We start from the raw sequence: 16,250 nt of genomic DNA on the forward strand, positions 1-16,250 counted from the left end.
AGGGAAGAGAGACAACAAGAAGCTGAGCAGAGAAGAGTAGAGCAGTACGTAGGAACAGATACTCTGACTAGGACGCAGCCGCCTCCCTGTCATGTGATGTACTGCTCCATGCCCCGCCCACACAGCATGTTCCTGACATAAAATAAATCCTACTTTTGTTTTTCTTGATGGCAATACAGGGTTTATGAATAATACATCTATTTATTAGAAATAGTCTCACTGCTGTTTGTAAAGCCCCTCCGCCGCCGCACGCCACCAGCTCGCCTCGCCTCCGTTTGGTTTTCCCATGTGGAACCTGTACCTGCTACTTTTTTTTTCCTATCACCTCCGTCGAGGATCCAAGCGAGCTGAGGCGACACTAAGAGGTGAGGTGAAAACACAGCAGGCTGCTGATTGGTCAGAGAGAATCGTCACTATTAACTGCATCATCATCGTTGCGTGCGCCCGACAGAGGCAACAGGAAGTTTTATATTTTACAGTTTTCATACATTTTTATTTCATCCCTAAATCCACTTCTGAGAAGTTCTGAGGTGACAAATCAGCTGTGTAGATTTCCAATATCGACAGTTTTACGAGAAGTGATGGCGGAACAAAAATGTGATTAAACGTTTTCAGAGTTAAGGAGCGCCGCAAGTGGCGGCGGGGGAAAAGGGGACTGCAGTTACTTTATTATTATTATATTATTATATCAGACGTTACATTGTTAGTGTACAGTTGTGGATACAATACTTGCTTTTAGTTTATATAATTCTATAATAAAGTAAATTACAACAAACCAGACTTTCTTCAGGCCTGGCTGTTATACTGGAGCTCCGCAGGCGGCCTCTGTGACGGGGGGTCAGTTCAGGTTAGTGCTCAACAGCAGTGTTTGATTTGAGACAACACTACCCTGTCAAAATTAACACACTAAGCAAGGAAGCACACAGTGTACTGCGTGTTCGTGGTAGGTAGGTGAGGGTCAGGGATAGGATTAGCCAATCAGAGGCACAGTAAGGGGCAGGACTTGATGCAAAGCAATGCAAAGTGTGTGTCAAGTCAGAGTTGTCACAAATCTGGTGGGAAAAACGACTGCTGGCGTTAAAGTCCTAGCCTGTGGGATTGGAAGCCAGATTCAGGTCCTCTGTTGCAGTGACACAGTTGGAACTTGTGTTAGCTGCCGTACTGGAAATATAAAATGACCTTCCTGTAAGAGTGGGTGTTTTTACATGTTGGTAATAATGGAGCTTTAGCAAATGTAACGTCGACTTCACTTTCGCCTCCGTTGTGAATGAAACTCCGTTGCCTTGGTTACCCTCTCCTAAACTTGAGTGCTGCAGCCATCGCCAACAAGCTCATCTGCTGATCTCTAATTTAAACAGCTGATCTGCAATAACATTGATAGGCTATAAAGTTATTGTTGCACATCACTAACCAAGATGCAGGATTACTCTTGTTAGAGACGTCAGACTTTATGGAACAGCATTCGAGGCCTGTTTTAATCCATATATATGGACTGCAGTGAGTTGAATAGTCACTTTTACTATATAGTTGTCATTATTAATGAAGCAGCCTAGTTCTGAATGACAGGTTCCCTTTTATCACATGTAATTAACATCATTGAAACCAACTCAAAGGCCGTTTTGCTGTAATAAATGAAGCATATTTGCGCTGCGATAACTAAAGCATTTGTATTATATGTTTTATGTCACGTCATATACCATATCTCTCCCTGCACTTGGGTTGAAAAGTTCTCTTTCACGGCATTTAATTAAACATATGCTTAAAAGCAAATAAAGTTTTGATATCGGTGTCGGCCCTTAAAAAAATCACATCAGTCGAGATGATATCCTGACGCCTCAACTGCGGTAGCTCCACTTTAATCTTGAGAAGCTCCTGCAGAGCTGCAGTCTCTATTCATTCATCTTACACTGTAAATTTCCAGCTAAACTGAAGCTCGCTCGCTCTCTCTCTCTCTCTCGCAGGCCATTCGCCGGTCTTGTGCAGAGTTTTGCGAGCACGCCGACAGCTGCATGCACGCCGCCGTTCCTCACGGGTCTATTTCAAGTAACCTGCTATTTAAAAACAATAAAATATTCTTTGTGTGGTTCATCAACGGTGATAAATTTTCCGAAAGTCCCGCGAGGTGCGAACAACTCGGCACAACACTGGTGAAGCTGGAGCTCCTCCTGCCGCTGCACACACACACGCTACGCCTACACATGCGCGCTGCCGACCCGGGGTTAGGGTTCCAATTTAGGATTTATTCACGCACTAAAAACATTTATCGAAAGTTTTTTCTTTTTACATGTTTATTTACAGCATTAAACTATAAAATGTTTCTTGCAACAGGCTGTTTATTAACTTATTGGGAGAAAACTGGTGGTTCTTTGTAAAATCAGACGTTGAGCACCCCCATATCGCCAAAATGGCGTGATCCGCGTTTCGCAATGAAGCTTCGACTGTGAGATTGACAGTCGAATTAGGCTCCGCCCATCGAAGCATAGAACCTTCGACTATTGGGGGTCAGCCCTAATGTGAACAAATTCTTTTGACAAACTCCGTAAACAATCTACAGGCGACATTTCCTACCAGGGAGGGGAAGAAAAGTGACAAGGAAACTAATAAAGAAGTGAGAGCTGGAACAATAAACTAAAGAGAAATGAAGGAGAACCAAAACAACAGTAACACAGAGTGCTAGAGTGACATGTGGGTGGATGTTGACCAGACATGGGTACAAATACTGAGTAGAACCAATTTATCTGCATCAGTCCACCTCTATTCAGGCACACCTGTTTTACTGACCGATGAGTCACTGACAGTATTTCACCCACATCCAGAGCAACAGAGGCAGGAAACAAAGTTAAGGTAAGAGGGGAGGGGGGGGGGGAGGAAATGCTTTTAGAACAATCACTTACTGATACTGATCAACAGAAAGCCACTGAGAAACCAAACCGAGATGGCCGACAGGAAATCAAAAGGAAAAACAAAAACGAAGATGCATTAGACTGAAATCAAAGAGATAAAAGAAGCACAGATGGAAAACACACCCACGCTGATCCCCCCTTGTGATGTAAACTCAGACACTGACCGTCCACACTGTGTGTTAGTATCGAGAGGCCGGTACTAGTAAGCAGGCTGTTCGAGATCAACGCTGTAAAAAGCACCGCCTAGTGACCAATCAGCTCTCTCGGAAAATGGCATCACTTCTGTGGAGGATCCCACAGACTTTGAATGTGTTTTTAGATTTCCCAGCAGGGAGTGATGGCGGGTAACGTTAGCGGCGCCGGAGCTGAACACAGCCTCAAAAGACCGGCAGGGAACAGAGTGCCGAGGGGATTTAACGTCGCAGAGCTTCAGGATGGACAGAGAAGTTTAGTTTTTGCTAAAGCATTAAATGCTGCTAACTAGCCAGCTAGCTCGGGCTGCTAGCGCTCATATTAGCTGACTCCAGTCCTTGAACCCGGCATGAAAACCGCTTCGGTACTGTATACCGTCTCGTCAAACTGGGCTCAATCAATATTTGCGAAAAGTCCCTCCCTAGCTTTGTGTTTTAACAGGAAACACGTAAATATTATAAATATTATATCTTCGTAAGATAAGAAGACGTTAATCAGACATTTGAGTAATTATATTCAGTAATTTAATCAGTGTTGTGTGAGTTTTCCCCCGTGGTATCGACACACAGCCTCTACAGCTGAAACAGACCTCCTGCTCTGACGAGGGGCGCTGAAATTATCAGCCTGTTAACGTCCACATTCACACGGGGGGGGGGGGATGTTTCCCTGCTGCTGGGTCGCTTTCAGCCGGATTACGTGTTTCACTTCTTTCTATCTTCGTTTGTAAAATAGGACGCTCTGCCGCTAGCAGATCTGTCCGTGTTGTGATTGGTCTCTGCTGATAACACGAGCCCTTTAACGGGAACCGTCTCATGACCGCTTTGGGAAACCCCGTGTCGATTTACAGAGTTGGTAACCGTCTGCTCGATTGTAGGTGAAGCCAGATAATGGAAAGATATCCTGGGGATGCTGAACTTGCTTTGTAGCGCCGACCCCTGGTGTAACACCCGTCTGTGTGTTTATGCATTACCTGGTTGGCATAAGCATGTGTGAGCGCTGTGTGGTTCTTGCCAGGGCTGTAGGTGGGCCTGTATTTGTACATGGTGGGGGTGGGAGGGGCTTTGTTCAGTAGACTGCACTCTGCAGGAAGAGAAAGAATAAAAAGTGTGAAATCAACATGGAATAAGATGTTGAGTTGTTACAGGCAGAGCAGTTAAGAAACATTACCCTCCGTGTTTCCTCTGGAGATCCCAGGGTAGCGGAGCTCTGGTTTAGGAGGGGGAGGAGGCTCAGCGTCACATGACTGGCTCTCCATCATCTCCAGACTGGACTTGGACTGGAAAGAAGAGAAAAGACAGATGAGAATCTCAGACAGGAAGTCAAAGTGTGACATTCAGTCGACTGAGACACAGTGACAGAAACGCAATGAGTGGAGACGCATTGACGTGTAAACGCTCCGTATTTGTATTCGACCACTCAAAGCGCTTTTACACTTTCGCACACATTCATACGCTGGCCGAATGTGGTTCAGTATCTTGCCCACTTCGACATGCAGCCTGGAGCGATTGAACCGCCGACCTTCAGATTAACCTGTAGTACATTCACCTGCCAGTTGGTGGTGAGTTTGCATATTAATTGGCTGTTGTCTAGTAGTCTCGTCTTCAAACTCGCGTATGACCTCGTTGTCCAACGTTAGCTTCACACTGGTAGACTACATCACTACATACAGGGTATATAAAGGAAACCTGAAGTAAAATTCTAAACCTTTTTAAGACCTTTTCAACTGTAACCGATTAAAATCAGCCAGCAACTTTGATCGACCACTTGATCAATACAACAAAATTCAAAGAGGCCAGGAGGGAACAAAGATGAGGAGAATAAACTGAGTGATGAATAACGTAAGTAGTGCAGGCGCTGCAGCACAGGAACACGTCTAAATGACTGGATTAGTATAATATTATAACATTAAATTTAAAAGTATATTGGTAATTTAATAGTAAACTATAAGTTTGATATTATGTTACTATATTCAATATAATAGAATATAACTTACCACTAGTATAATATTAATTCAAATTACAGCCGTTTCAGTTTGGGCTTGTTTTTTTATTCATTAACTTTGTTTTTCAGGAACGGGGCTGTTCAGGCGTCCGCAGAGCGACCGGCCACCCGGGTTAATCCCGTCACTCCTGATCGCCACTCCGACTACGTTTTGGGCGATTAGCATTGAGGGTCCGGCGGGGTGGGAGATTACTGTCGGTTGTATTCGTAAATCATTTTCCGGTTTACACGGATCTATTTTTAGGAGCGCGTTTAAGAGTGAAAAGAGTGTAACTAACGTTACGAATCGAGACAAATCACAGTTGCTACTCACTGCCTGTCTAGTGTTTTTGGCTATGCATTATGAATAAATTCGTTCACCTACACTTTTAGCAAACAAACTCTTTGGACAAACAGGATTTTCACGTTGAAAAAAAGATCTTCAAAAATTTAATACCTTGTTAAAAGGCGATTAAGACTTTTTACTGGCCTTAATTTTCACAATATTAATTTATCACCTTCTAAGACTTTAAGACCCTGCGGACACCCTGTACACAGCTCTAGTAAAATGTCACGGTAATTCTGAAGTTTCTTTAGAAAGCCCAATGTTTGTGATGTGGTTGATAAACCGACGGATTGATGGTGGACGATGAAGGACAAACAAGAAATACTGATAACATTTATCAGCCAGCGGCAGCTAATGTTGCAGGGAAGAGGCAGCGAGGAGGAAAAACCCTGACATCTTTTCCCTCCGCGCCCTGTTCTGTACATTCAATGTTACTGTGGTCGAGTTGTTTTTGTTTTGTTTTCGTTTTGCGGTCAAGCCTATTTATACAAATGCTGCAAAATATATTATAGCTTGCAATTTTGCCCATTTCCTGCAATATTTCTGCAATGAACTTGGGGCGGCTGTGGCTCAGGTGGGAGAGCAGTTTGCCCACTAATCAGAAGATCGGCAGTCTGCATCCAAGTGTCCTTGGGTAAAACCAAAACTGCTTCCGATGGCTGTTCCATCGGTGTATGAATGTTAATTTCTGATTAGGAGTTGGCACCTTAGCTTCCACTATCAGCGGCAGAAAAGCGCTCCGAGTGGTCGGACGACTAGAAAGTACCACCATTTACCATAAATAAAATGCCATTAAAACTATGTACTGGACCATTAATTGAAAAGTATTCAAAACAAAACTTCAGAGCCTCTAACCGACGTAACTTTACCATGTCGGTTATTTATAAATATTTTCCCTACAGTGTGTGTTCATGTACTTTCCCCTTAAAAACATACTAGTGTGTGTGTGTGTGTGTGTGTGTGTGTGGTCATGTGACTCCGCCACGTCCAGTCCTGCTCAGCTTCCAGACCGGAGTCAGCTGGCGCTTCACTTTCCAGCAGTTGGCGGTCAGACATCCATTTTACAAACTCGCTTGCTTTTTCCGTCACTTTCTGCCCGCTCGCTCTCACCTCTTTCGCTCCACCACTCGCTCGCTACGAACACACACGGCGCTCCTTAAAAGACCTGACGTTAACTCCACCGCTCTTATAACAGCAGCTGTCACATAGCTTACATGTCCTTTGATGAATGAGGAGAGGAAGCTAGCAAAGCAATATGGGGGAACCGTGTCTCCATCATTCGGACGTCAACATCACCTTATCAATTAACATTTAGATAATGGATTTTTTTAAATCTGTGAATCAAAAAAAATAAATGAATCCCAGCTTTAATAATTGAACATATTTACAGTACGAACCTTGTCAGTGAACTATGAGGGCAAAAAACCCAACATTAAAAACAAAATAATCGTAATCGAGGTAAAATGTTCAATAAATCGTGATTTTGATTTTAGGTGAAATCGTGCAGCCCTGCTATAAGATGATCAATTTCAAATCCAATGTTCTGATCTAAAGTAGGGCTGCACTGATCCGATACCGATATCAATGGCTGGACTGGGTATCTGTGACAAGGGGCACCAGTAGACCCAAACATTTTGCTAGGAGAGCTAACAAAGCGTGGAGAGAGCTAAAAACAAGGGGTTATCAGTGTGGAGGCATTTCACCTCTTGTCAAGCCTGATGCTGCGAAAGAACGGTTCCCAGTCTCTTCCTCGCAGCGAGGAACACAACATACTCATTTCACACCGGTAAACGCATCAGTATTCGGCATCAGCCGCTACCCAAAGCCAGGATGATGACACAGCAGTTTTTATGGCACACACATCCAGCTGTTCTCACCCTGTGCAGTTCTCCCTGAATGCCGTTGTCCAGGATCTTTGCAGCCAGCTGGGCCTCCGTCAGCTGTGGCCGCAGAAACGGAGGCTGCACACACACACTCTGCACACACTTCTTTCTGCCCAGATACCTTTAAAGAGCACAGACACATGATAAAGATCAACCACGACAAGCACACTGTTGTTACAAGCTTTATTTTGTACGCGGTGAGGCACTAGCTGAACTCTGGAACATGCTGCATATCTTCAGGGCAGGTGTAAGATAAAGACCTAAATACTCCGATCATTCTCATTTTCTCTGATGGGCTTTGGATGTTTTGTCTGTGTGGCTGTACAGCGCACACTGACGAAGTCAGAAATGTCTGGTGCTGTGTCTGGATTATGGATAGAGACGTGCTTTTGTCAGGTTATGTTATGCTTATGATCAGCCATTCTGAGAGAGCAGTAGTTAAATTAGAAGTTAAAAAAATGCACCTGGGTGCTAGTGAGCTGCAGAGGACATGAGAGACATTCTTCCAACAGCCATTGGTGAAGGGGTTAACACCTCCTCTGAACTTCCCTGTCACCTGGGGGAAGACAAAAGGAGACAGAACAGAGAGAGAGACAGAGTTACACAGAAAAACAAGCATTAAGATGTACAAACATTCATTCAAAAGATGAGAGCAATATCAAAGTTTGTTAAATTTTCAAGATTTTAGGAGGTCATAATATGCTTATTATATTATTATTATTGAGTTATATCCCTTTGCAAAGTGAAAAAACCCATTTCCCACAGAAAACTCTGCTCTGAACTGAAAACAGCTCGTTTGTAGTCCAGCCGCTTCCCTTTCATCCTTGTGACGTCACAGGGATGAAAGCTAAACGCGCCTCATATAACGCTCGCCAAGCGGCGACTCCGACACGCCCTCAGAAACAGCGAGCTGCAGCACACAGCTCTCCTCTCCCTTCCAAACACCAGCTACCCTCCAGGTAGTCAGTGGACATAAAGTTGTTCCTGTGATGTAGAGACAGAGCTCAGTTAAAACTTTATGGATACAGATTAATAACTCACCGCTCTGAAACTCTCGCTCCAGTCCATGTTGCCGAGCCGGTCGGCAACACGTACGGCTGAACCCGAGCTGTTTACCGGCTTCTCGCTGACCCGCCCTACTCTGCTTCTGATTGGCTAGTAGTCCTTAACAAGGAACTGAGCATGTGCAACTCCCAACAAAGATCATTTAGAGACCAGATGTATCACTCCATAGCTAAAACGAAGCCTTCAACACAGGCTGAAAAGAGGAGCTGCAGCAATGTGCAGTATGACAAAAATATGGTGTTTTTTGAAAAAGAAACCATGTAAACCTGTTCTGGTACAACCCCTAAATAAGATTATGAACCTGAAAATGAGCAGAATATGACCACTTTAATATAATTTAAGGCATGGATACTTAATCTAAATGTACATCACTGTACATTTTCAAATATCAACTACAGGATTTCTGGGACACTCTTACCTGTCACTGGTACACACTGAGTTTTCCTACCTGTTCATTGGTAGTCCTGCCTCTGGCCACAAGCACAATGTGGAAACCAGTGAGGCCAGCAACAGGGATGAAGAACAGGCCTGCGACACACATTACAGCCAGCCTGACAGCACAGGTCAAGGAGAATCTTAAGAAACTAAGATTCAAGAGATACATGGAAAATGGTAAGTCCCTCTCTGAAAGCATAATATTTTGATAGACTTCACGGCAATACGCCCGTAAGGTTTCAATATTCCTTGTGTATAAATGGACAGCTTGGCCTGGTGGTGGTGTTAGACAAGCAAGAGTCACCAAATAATTAGAATTCATCATGGAAATCTGTTGCCCAGTCAAATCATCACAGCCTGACATTGCCATATTTTCTAGTAATTAAAATACTTTGATGTGCCAACAGTACTTAGCACAAAAAACTCAATGTGCTATCAAAGGGAGTGAAATCCTCCCACGCGATACTGAAAATAATCCTCAGGAAATCTGATACAACTTGTGCGAAGGAAAAAACTTCAGTCATTGCTGAGCAGGACAACACTGTAACTGAACGGTATCGGAGAGGACAAAAATATACACGGGCCAGGTCCATAAAGGATACGTGACGATGGCGTGCAGGCGGTCGATGTTCTGGCGATGGTAGAGGATAAAGAGCAGGCCAAAGCCAAACACAGCCATGATGTGAGCTGTCAGGGACAGGAGGAAGAGGAAGAAGTAGCGGTAGTTCCTCCTGCCGATGCAGTTGTTCACCCACGGACAGTGGTGGTCGAAGTCCTACGTAATGAGAGTTAAAAGACACTGTGGTAAGAAAACTAGTACAGTGAACGGCATACGTCTGCACCGTCCAACACTGACACAGCATTTACTTCTGAAAAACATGAAGTTGCCTCTCAAATGAATTATTAATAAATATGTCATTGAAAATATATATTTAATTGACCAGTTTCAAATTCATTTCCACATGAAGGACACTTTCTGGTTGGTCTAGTTCATGTCCCCCCCCTTTGTGGTCTGAACAGTTAGTGGGAACTAAAGTGGGAATTTGGTGAATGAAGCTGAGGGTTAACTTCATTCTGGTACCTTTGTAGTAGGTTTCCCAGATTCCATCTCTGTAGTACGTGAACTGCGTCCTGTGACAGAGGCCCTGTAAAAGCCAATTTAAACTTTTGCATCGAATCTGAAAGCCTATGCCTAGCTACATATCCTACGCCGCGCATTAACACGCACCTTGCCCAAAAATATACCTATAGGTCGCAGTGATGCTAGAATTGTTCTTGGTCGGCTTGGTAGCATCGCACATTCTCCAAGCCCCCTGGAAGTTTTACTAATTTTACTAGTGGCCAAACCATTTTCCCAATTTCTTTTTGCATCACAACCCCCAAAAAATAACTTTTTACTATCACAATTTGATCCGTTCGGTCCGAGAGAGCCCCACAATTATTAGTCATTTTCTTCAAACAAAAAGATTATATCCACCCATCAACAGAATAAAAAGGTTTAAAATCTTTCCACCTTAAGTAAATTAACTTCTCCCCAGCCAGATACATAACAGAGGTTCCCAACTACTCAGTTTAACTAGCTTGTTAGCTAGCGTTAAATTAATCCTACCAGTCTTGATAAAATTCCAGGTTTGTGGTCCCCCTGAAGTTGTCATGAGATCTGCGCCTTTGCTCACATTAATGAACAATTGCTTTGATCTTCTGCCAGTGTTCTTTGTCATTTTAGCCGGTGAATGGTCTGCGATGATCAGCTACCAAGCTCTGAGGCTTATCGCTACTTCCATAGTAATGAGGCTTTGTGAACGGAGGTAAGACACAACCTTGTCTAGCTGTTTTGGATTTGTCTTCTTTGTTATAGATGGTGACTGTAGCATTAGCTTTTCTTTTTTCTTTTTGACAGCGTGGGCTTTTTCCCAGTCAAAGTTCACTTTTGACTGTGTTATCCTGCAACCATTAAACAAATCTCACAACAATAAGAGCAGACATCACGTCCACAGCGGTGGATTACTAAACTCAGTTAAGTCTCAGCTGTCTGAAAGTTGATATATATATATATATATATATATAAATGCTGAAGGGAAAAGAAACATCTTGTTTTTGTGTGATCCCTAAATGGCATGATGACAAACAGAGGGGAATAACGTTTTTTTTGGGGGGGGGGGGGGGACTACTGCGGCTTTGACATGAACCCAGTGCATTTTGGGTATGCCTGCTGTCACACCAATGTATACCTTCATGTGAGTCGGGAGAATACAAAGTCTCTTGGCGTCCATTACAGAAACATTTTATGGGTGTATAATGCATCTAAAGTGCTGCTGGTGGTTGTATTTGAGCTTTTTGATAAGTGTGCATGTTGCAGCCGTATTAGGGAACTTTGAAACATAATTTATTTAGAGAGCGTGTACATGAATAATGTCTGTATTATATGTAAATGGTGAAAGCGTGACACACCTCGACACAGTTGTCACAGACGGAGCAATGGGAGCACCGCGGTGGCCGGTAAAAGCGGCAGGTTGAACACCACTTCATCCTGACCTGGATCCCTCTGATCTCCACGGTCTTGTAGAGGGGAGCACGGAAGTCATCCTCTTTGTCCTCGTCCTCCTCGGCTGCAGAGATGGGAGCAGAAAACACACACACATGAACACGCCTCAACAATAAAGAGCGTTTCTGTTTTTGTACATACTGCAGGAAATCAACATCCTGCTTGCACCATGTTTTCTGCTAGTCTAGATTGGTTAGCAGCGGATATACAGGTTTCATGGGATGAAAAGTGACAGTTATCATACAATCTACAATTGCTTATCTATAATGGTGGAGGGAAATAAATGCATCTGGGTGGAGAATCTCATCTGCGCATCCTTCTATTTATTTTTGAAAGATTTTTTATACATACTTCGCTTAAAAAAAACTAAAAAAAAGTTTTTTTAAGAAATAATATTTAGAGAAATTATAATAAAGCCTTTGTTCAGACATGTTCAGGCTCTGTTACTTCAGAATTCCCGGCTTAGACATAAACACCGGCTACCTGAGCATCGCTTAAAACCACAATAAATCTACATTAAATGCAAACTAAGCTAATGTAGCGTTAGCTGCCTGCCCTGCATCACTTTAGGCTAGTAAACAAATCGCTCCACATTTGCTTTTTACCATTACATAATTTCTTGCAGGCTAGTAATATGAGTCGCGTTCGCCGGCGAGCTAACTTTACTCTCTGTGACTTTCTAATGTTCACTGTGTTTTCAGTTGACATCATCTGATTCTCGTTTGGTCTGGCAGGCTTCAGCACATAAACCTTTACTGTCTTGCATCCTTGTGTTGAGTTTATGTTGGAGTCTGTGTTGTGAGCCGGTAGTTTCATGGTGTTAGAGGGCCGCATATTGTTAGCTGCGCTGCTGTCGCTGTAGTGGGAGAGAGCGCACACACGGGGCTGCATCCCGACACAGTGTCTTCACAAAAGCAGCAGACAAAAGCAGCAGAATACTGGCCTGATGCAAGCAACAGAGAAAACAGCCGTGAGCTTCAATTCTAAATGGAGGTTAGAGCCATTGAAGAAAAAGGAAGTAAAAATTTGATTTATTAAGAAGTGATTTCATTTGGGAAAATTACATAGAGCCCTTAAAGATGAGTCTCTCTGACTTTATCTGTGTAAACGAGTTTAGAATGTGCATGGTCATTGAGAACAAATAAATCTCCTCTCCCTGCACAGAGGGGAGTCGTCGTATATTTTTATTGCAGTGGGAAGGAATGACTTCCTGTAGCAGGGCTCAACGCTTACTCTTTTCCCCAAGGAGTACGTTCCACAAAGAAATTTAGGAGCACAGTGAAAAATATTCAAGTAACACAGTTTATTAACAAGGACACAGTCACGCCCACTGACGAAAAGCATGGCACTTCGCCGCCACGCCGTTAACCGAAAATTCACAAGTTTTACAACATGGCCTCATCAATGTGTTAAGGGTGTCCTGGGACAGTTTTGAAGTTCATTTGGCCAACCTGTTCGGAGTGGTACATTACAGTACATTCCTCGGAGGAGTTCGTTAAAGTACAAAGTGTGTAAATTGCCAAAAATGACCATTAAATCCAAAATGGCCGACTTCCTGTTTGGTTTAGGCAATGGCTCCAAGAGCCTTTTTTGTGCTTCTGGACATGATACACGTACCACAGAAATTTCGTACCCGTAGGTGAAACTTTGTCCTGGGGCTGCTCTGTAGGGGGCGGGAAAGAACCATTTTGCAAAACCCATAAAATACAAGATTTTTCACCGCGTCTGAATTATGAGCAAAGTTTGGTGAGTTTTCAAATATGTTTAGGCCCCCAAAACTCAGGTTACTTTGCAGAAAAAAGAAAGCGTTTTTGTATAATGAGACATACAATAAAGTTTTTTACTTTAATAACAAATTGCGCCATCAAGTTCAAAAGTTCCAGCCCAGAGAAAAATACGTTAAGTTAATATATATATATAAATAAGTTAATATACAGCCTATTATGATTTAAATATCAACACATAATGCTGTAAATAAACATGTAAAAAGAAAGCAGCTTTTAAAACATAACTCTTAAAGGGGAAATGAAGCATTCAGTCAAGTTTACATGATTTACAAGATGGATTTCCACTCTAATCAATAATCATATAAGAAACATGACTAATGTAAATATATAAAAGAAAAAAGAAACACCGTTATATTTTTTGCGCCACCATTGTGCACTACTATAACCTGTGACGTCACGGGGTTGGTTGGCTTTAAAGGCTCTGGGCTGAGTTCAGTAAAAGCTCAGTGAACGACAGAGACAGCGAAAGAAAGAGGTTAAGTTAGTGAAAGACCGGTAGCTTAGTGGAAGATGGAGACTGAGGAGCCACAGCACAGGAGAAAACAAAAGGGAGGCCACTATTGTACTGCTCCTGGATGTAAAAACGAGTTTTACAGGGTCAAAGCCAAGGACAAAACAGTCCATTTTGATAAACTGTCGCTGAAACGGGAAACTGTACTGCTGCGCTGGCTAACGGCTCTGAAGAGAGAGCGCCCTCCGATGGCCGCTGACTCCAGTGACTGCAGTGAACATTTTCTGGAGGAGGATTACATTGAGGAGAAGACCTTAGAGTTTGGTAAACTAGTTGTTTGCCGGACCAACAGACTAAAGCCTGAAGTTGCTCCGTCTGTTTTCCCTGCCTATAATGTGTGCTCTATAACATACTCTGACAACAGCGGGACAGAGGCATCAGTCCGCCGTAGGGAAAGGGCGCTAAAACGCACCAGCCAGGCAGGGAAGAGACAGGTAGGGCATTCAGCGACCCACAGAAGTCAGCATCAAAGATCCCCACAGCAAAATAAATATTCAGCAACATCTATTATAGAAACGTAGCTGATCATCATGAGCGTCTCTCTCGGTCCAAACAGCAGCATTCATAAACACGTTACACCTCCCAACCCAGTTCCCTAGCCTAAATCTTTCCATAGCAGCATATGATTTATCTGATGTATCAACATAACAGCTGAAATTCCTCAAAAAAAGTTATCCCGAATTCACCATCGCCACCGTTTTAATAATTTTGTCATATCTGTGGTTTTAACAACTTTTTAAAATAAATTTTAATGCAAGGTGATTTTTTTAAATATGTAGTTACTACCACTGCCAAAACATGGATGTTTCATTTCCCCTTTAAGGAAGGGGGGTAGATCGTTTTAAAACAGTACTTAGTACTTGCTCTATTATTCATATAATCCTTGTGCAAGAAAAAGGTCTCTAATTTTTGTTAATACAACGTACTAACTTGTCGATCATAGAGTTCAACATTTGAAAGTCTGCTGTAGTGTAGGAGGCCTACGTCAAACTTGCTGTTTGTTTGTCCCGCCCCATCCAGGCTGTGATTGGCACTGACAAGTTAAACATGTTGAACACCAAAAGGCACTTACACAGCTAACATTAAACGGCCGGCTAGTCAAACCCTGTTTTCTTCTGTCTGACCGCCTCAGCTGCCGACGACGTATCTCCGTCTCTGAGCGGCCGGACCGGGTCATGTGTTAGTCGGTCTCTTAATCATCTCACTCTCTTATGGTAGGTTGTAGTCTTTAACGCTGCGGTTAGATTAATGGTGAAGCCCACTTTGAACACTTTTTTTCCCCCATTTGACAAAAACAGCAATATAAAAACATCCAGCAGACATTATTTAGTGGCCTATTTGGAAACAAAACATCACACACACACAAAACATTAAAACCGTCGACGCACTCACCTCTCGGGAAGATGCCGGGGTCCATGAATGTGGCCATACAGAAGTTAGCCAAAACAAACAGGAAGATGACTCCATTGTAGATGGGCACAGCCACTGAGAAACGCTCTGAAAGCCACGGACACCTTAAACATGAAAAGAGAAGACGGTGCCTCTGAGGGAAAACATCAAACTTCTGTCACATTATAAGGTTCAGTTGTAATAACAGTGAAGTTGCCACTTGTTGGTCTTTTGACAGATTTATAATTCTCATCACTGTAAATAAAACAAGAGCCTGAGACAGGCTGGTTATATTAATTATTAGAATCTGTTAGAACACATGTGGAGGTGGGAGGAAAAAAAAAATAATCGATACAGCATAGTATTGCGACACACGGACGCCAAGTATCGATCTATTATTACATAAAATGTACATAAGAATTTTACCTTTTCGGTACAATAATAATAGAATCAATTGCTTTTTCAGCCCGCTAGAAAAAGAGTTTTTCACAATTTAAGTTGGAAAAAAGTAATAAATTCCAATACATCGCAATGTGTATAAAATTGCAGTAATATCAATATAAGTATTGCGATTGTATCGTATCGTGGGGCCTCTGGGGATTCCCACCCCTACGGATAAGCAGGAGTTGGTTTGATAATTTCACATGAGCCTGGATTTCGAGTTGGAGTTGTTCTCACAACATGTCAGTAGGCTCAAACCTGTAAAAGTGTAGGATGATTCAAAGTGAGCTGAATCATTGGTCAAGCACTTTGAATGATAAGGCTGGAAGTTTTCTCTTTGTGTTATCGTCATAAAAAGACCAAAACCATCAATGTGTTAGTCGGCCTCTCAATCGTCTCACTCTCCAACCGGTCTGTGGCGCTTGGTTCCTACTTAACTGTTGCCTAAAATATCCTAACAGCTTTAACAGACATGACTCCTACAGGGGGAAATGTGCACTTTTTTATTTTCAGCAGTAGGGCTGAACGATAAATCGTTTTCATATCGAAATTGCGATATAAAAGAACGCAATGGGCTGACCGTGAAGACGGCGATTAAAATGTAGTTTAACTATACAGCGCATCTGACCCGTTTTAAACAGTCGTGCTGTTACAGATTCATTCCGTTGTCATCCTAGTGTGACAGATCTGCTCGCCAATGGGCGACTTGGGCGGCTGTGGCTCAGGAGGTAGAGCGGGTTGGCCGTTAATCGGAGGGTCGGCGGTTCAATCCC

At 42.9% G+C, this 16,250-nt stretch overlaps 1 protein-coding gene across 4 annotated transcripts in view; it reads right to left on the bottom strand.

The window, feature by feature from the left end:
- zdhhc5a (zinc finger DHHC-type palmitoyltransferase 5a) overlaps positions 1 to 16,250 on the bottom strand; it is a 36,364-nt gene that overhangs the window by 5,263 nt on the left and 14,851 nt on the right. For all 4 annotated transcript variants that reach the window (XR_005443928.1, XM_038714638.1, XM_038714637.1 and 1 more), the window contains 8 exons: positions 15,040 to 15,161; positions 11,256 to 11,413; positions 9,407 to 9,579; positions 8,818 to 8,920; positions 7,769 to 7,860; positions 7,299 to 7,425; positions 4,263 to 4,371; positions 4,066 to 4,175 (listed from right to left, as the gene is read on the bottom strand). Coding sequence is in view for 3 of the 4 variants with exons in the window: in XM_038714638.1 (XP_038570566.1) it covers positions 4,066 to 4,175; positions 4,263 to 4,371; positions 7,299 to 7,425; positions 7,769 to 7,860; positions 8,818 to 8,920; positions 9,407 to 9,579; positions 11,256 to 11,413; positions 15,040 to 15,161 (994 nt within the window). In the remaining variant the exon portion in view is untranslated. The remainder of the gene's footprint in view (positions 1 to 4,065; positions 4,176 to 4,262; positions 4,372 to 7,298; positions 7,426 to 7,768; positions 7,861 to 8,817; positions 8,921 to 9,406; positions 9,580 to 11,255; positions 11,414 to 15,039; positions 15,162 to 16,250) is intronic.

This window comes from Micropterus salmoides, unplaced genomic scaffold (genome assembly GCF_014851395.1).
Source record: "Micropterus salmoides isolate LMB-PRFRI ecotype aquatic unplaced genomic scaffold, ASM1485139v1 Ms_hic_scaffold_12, whole genome shotgun sequence".
In the NCBI taxonomy this organism is placed as follows: Eukaryota; Metazoa; Chordata; class Actinopteri; order Centrarchiformes; family Centrarchidae; genus Micropterus; species Micropterus salmoides.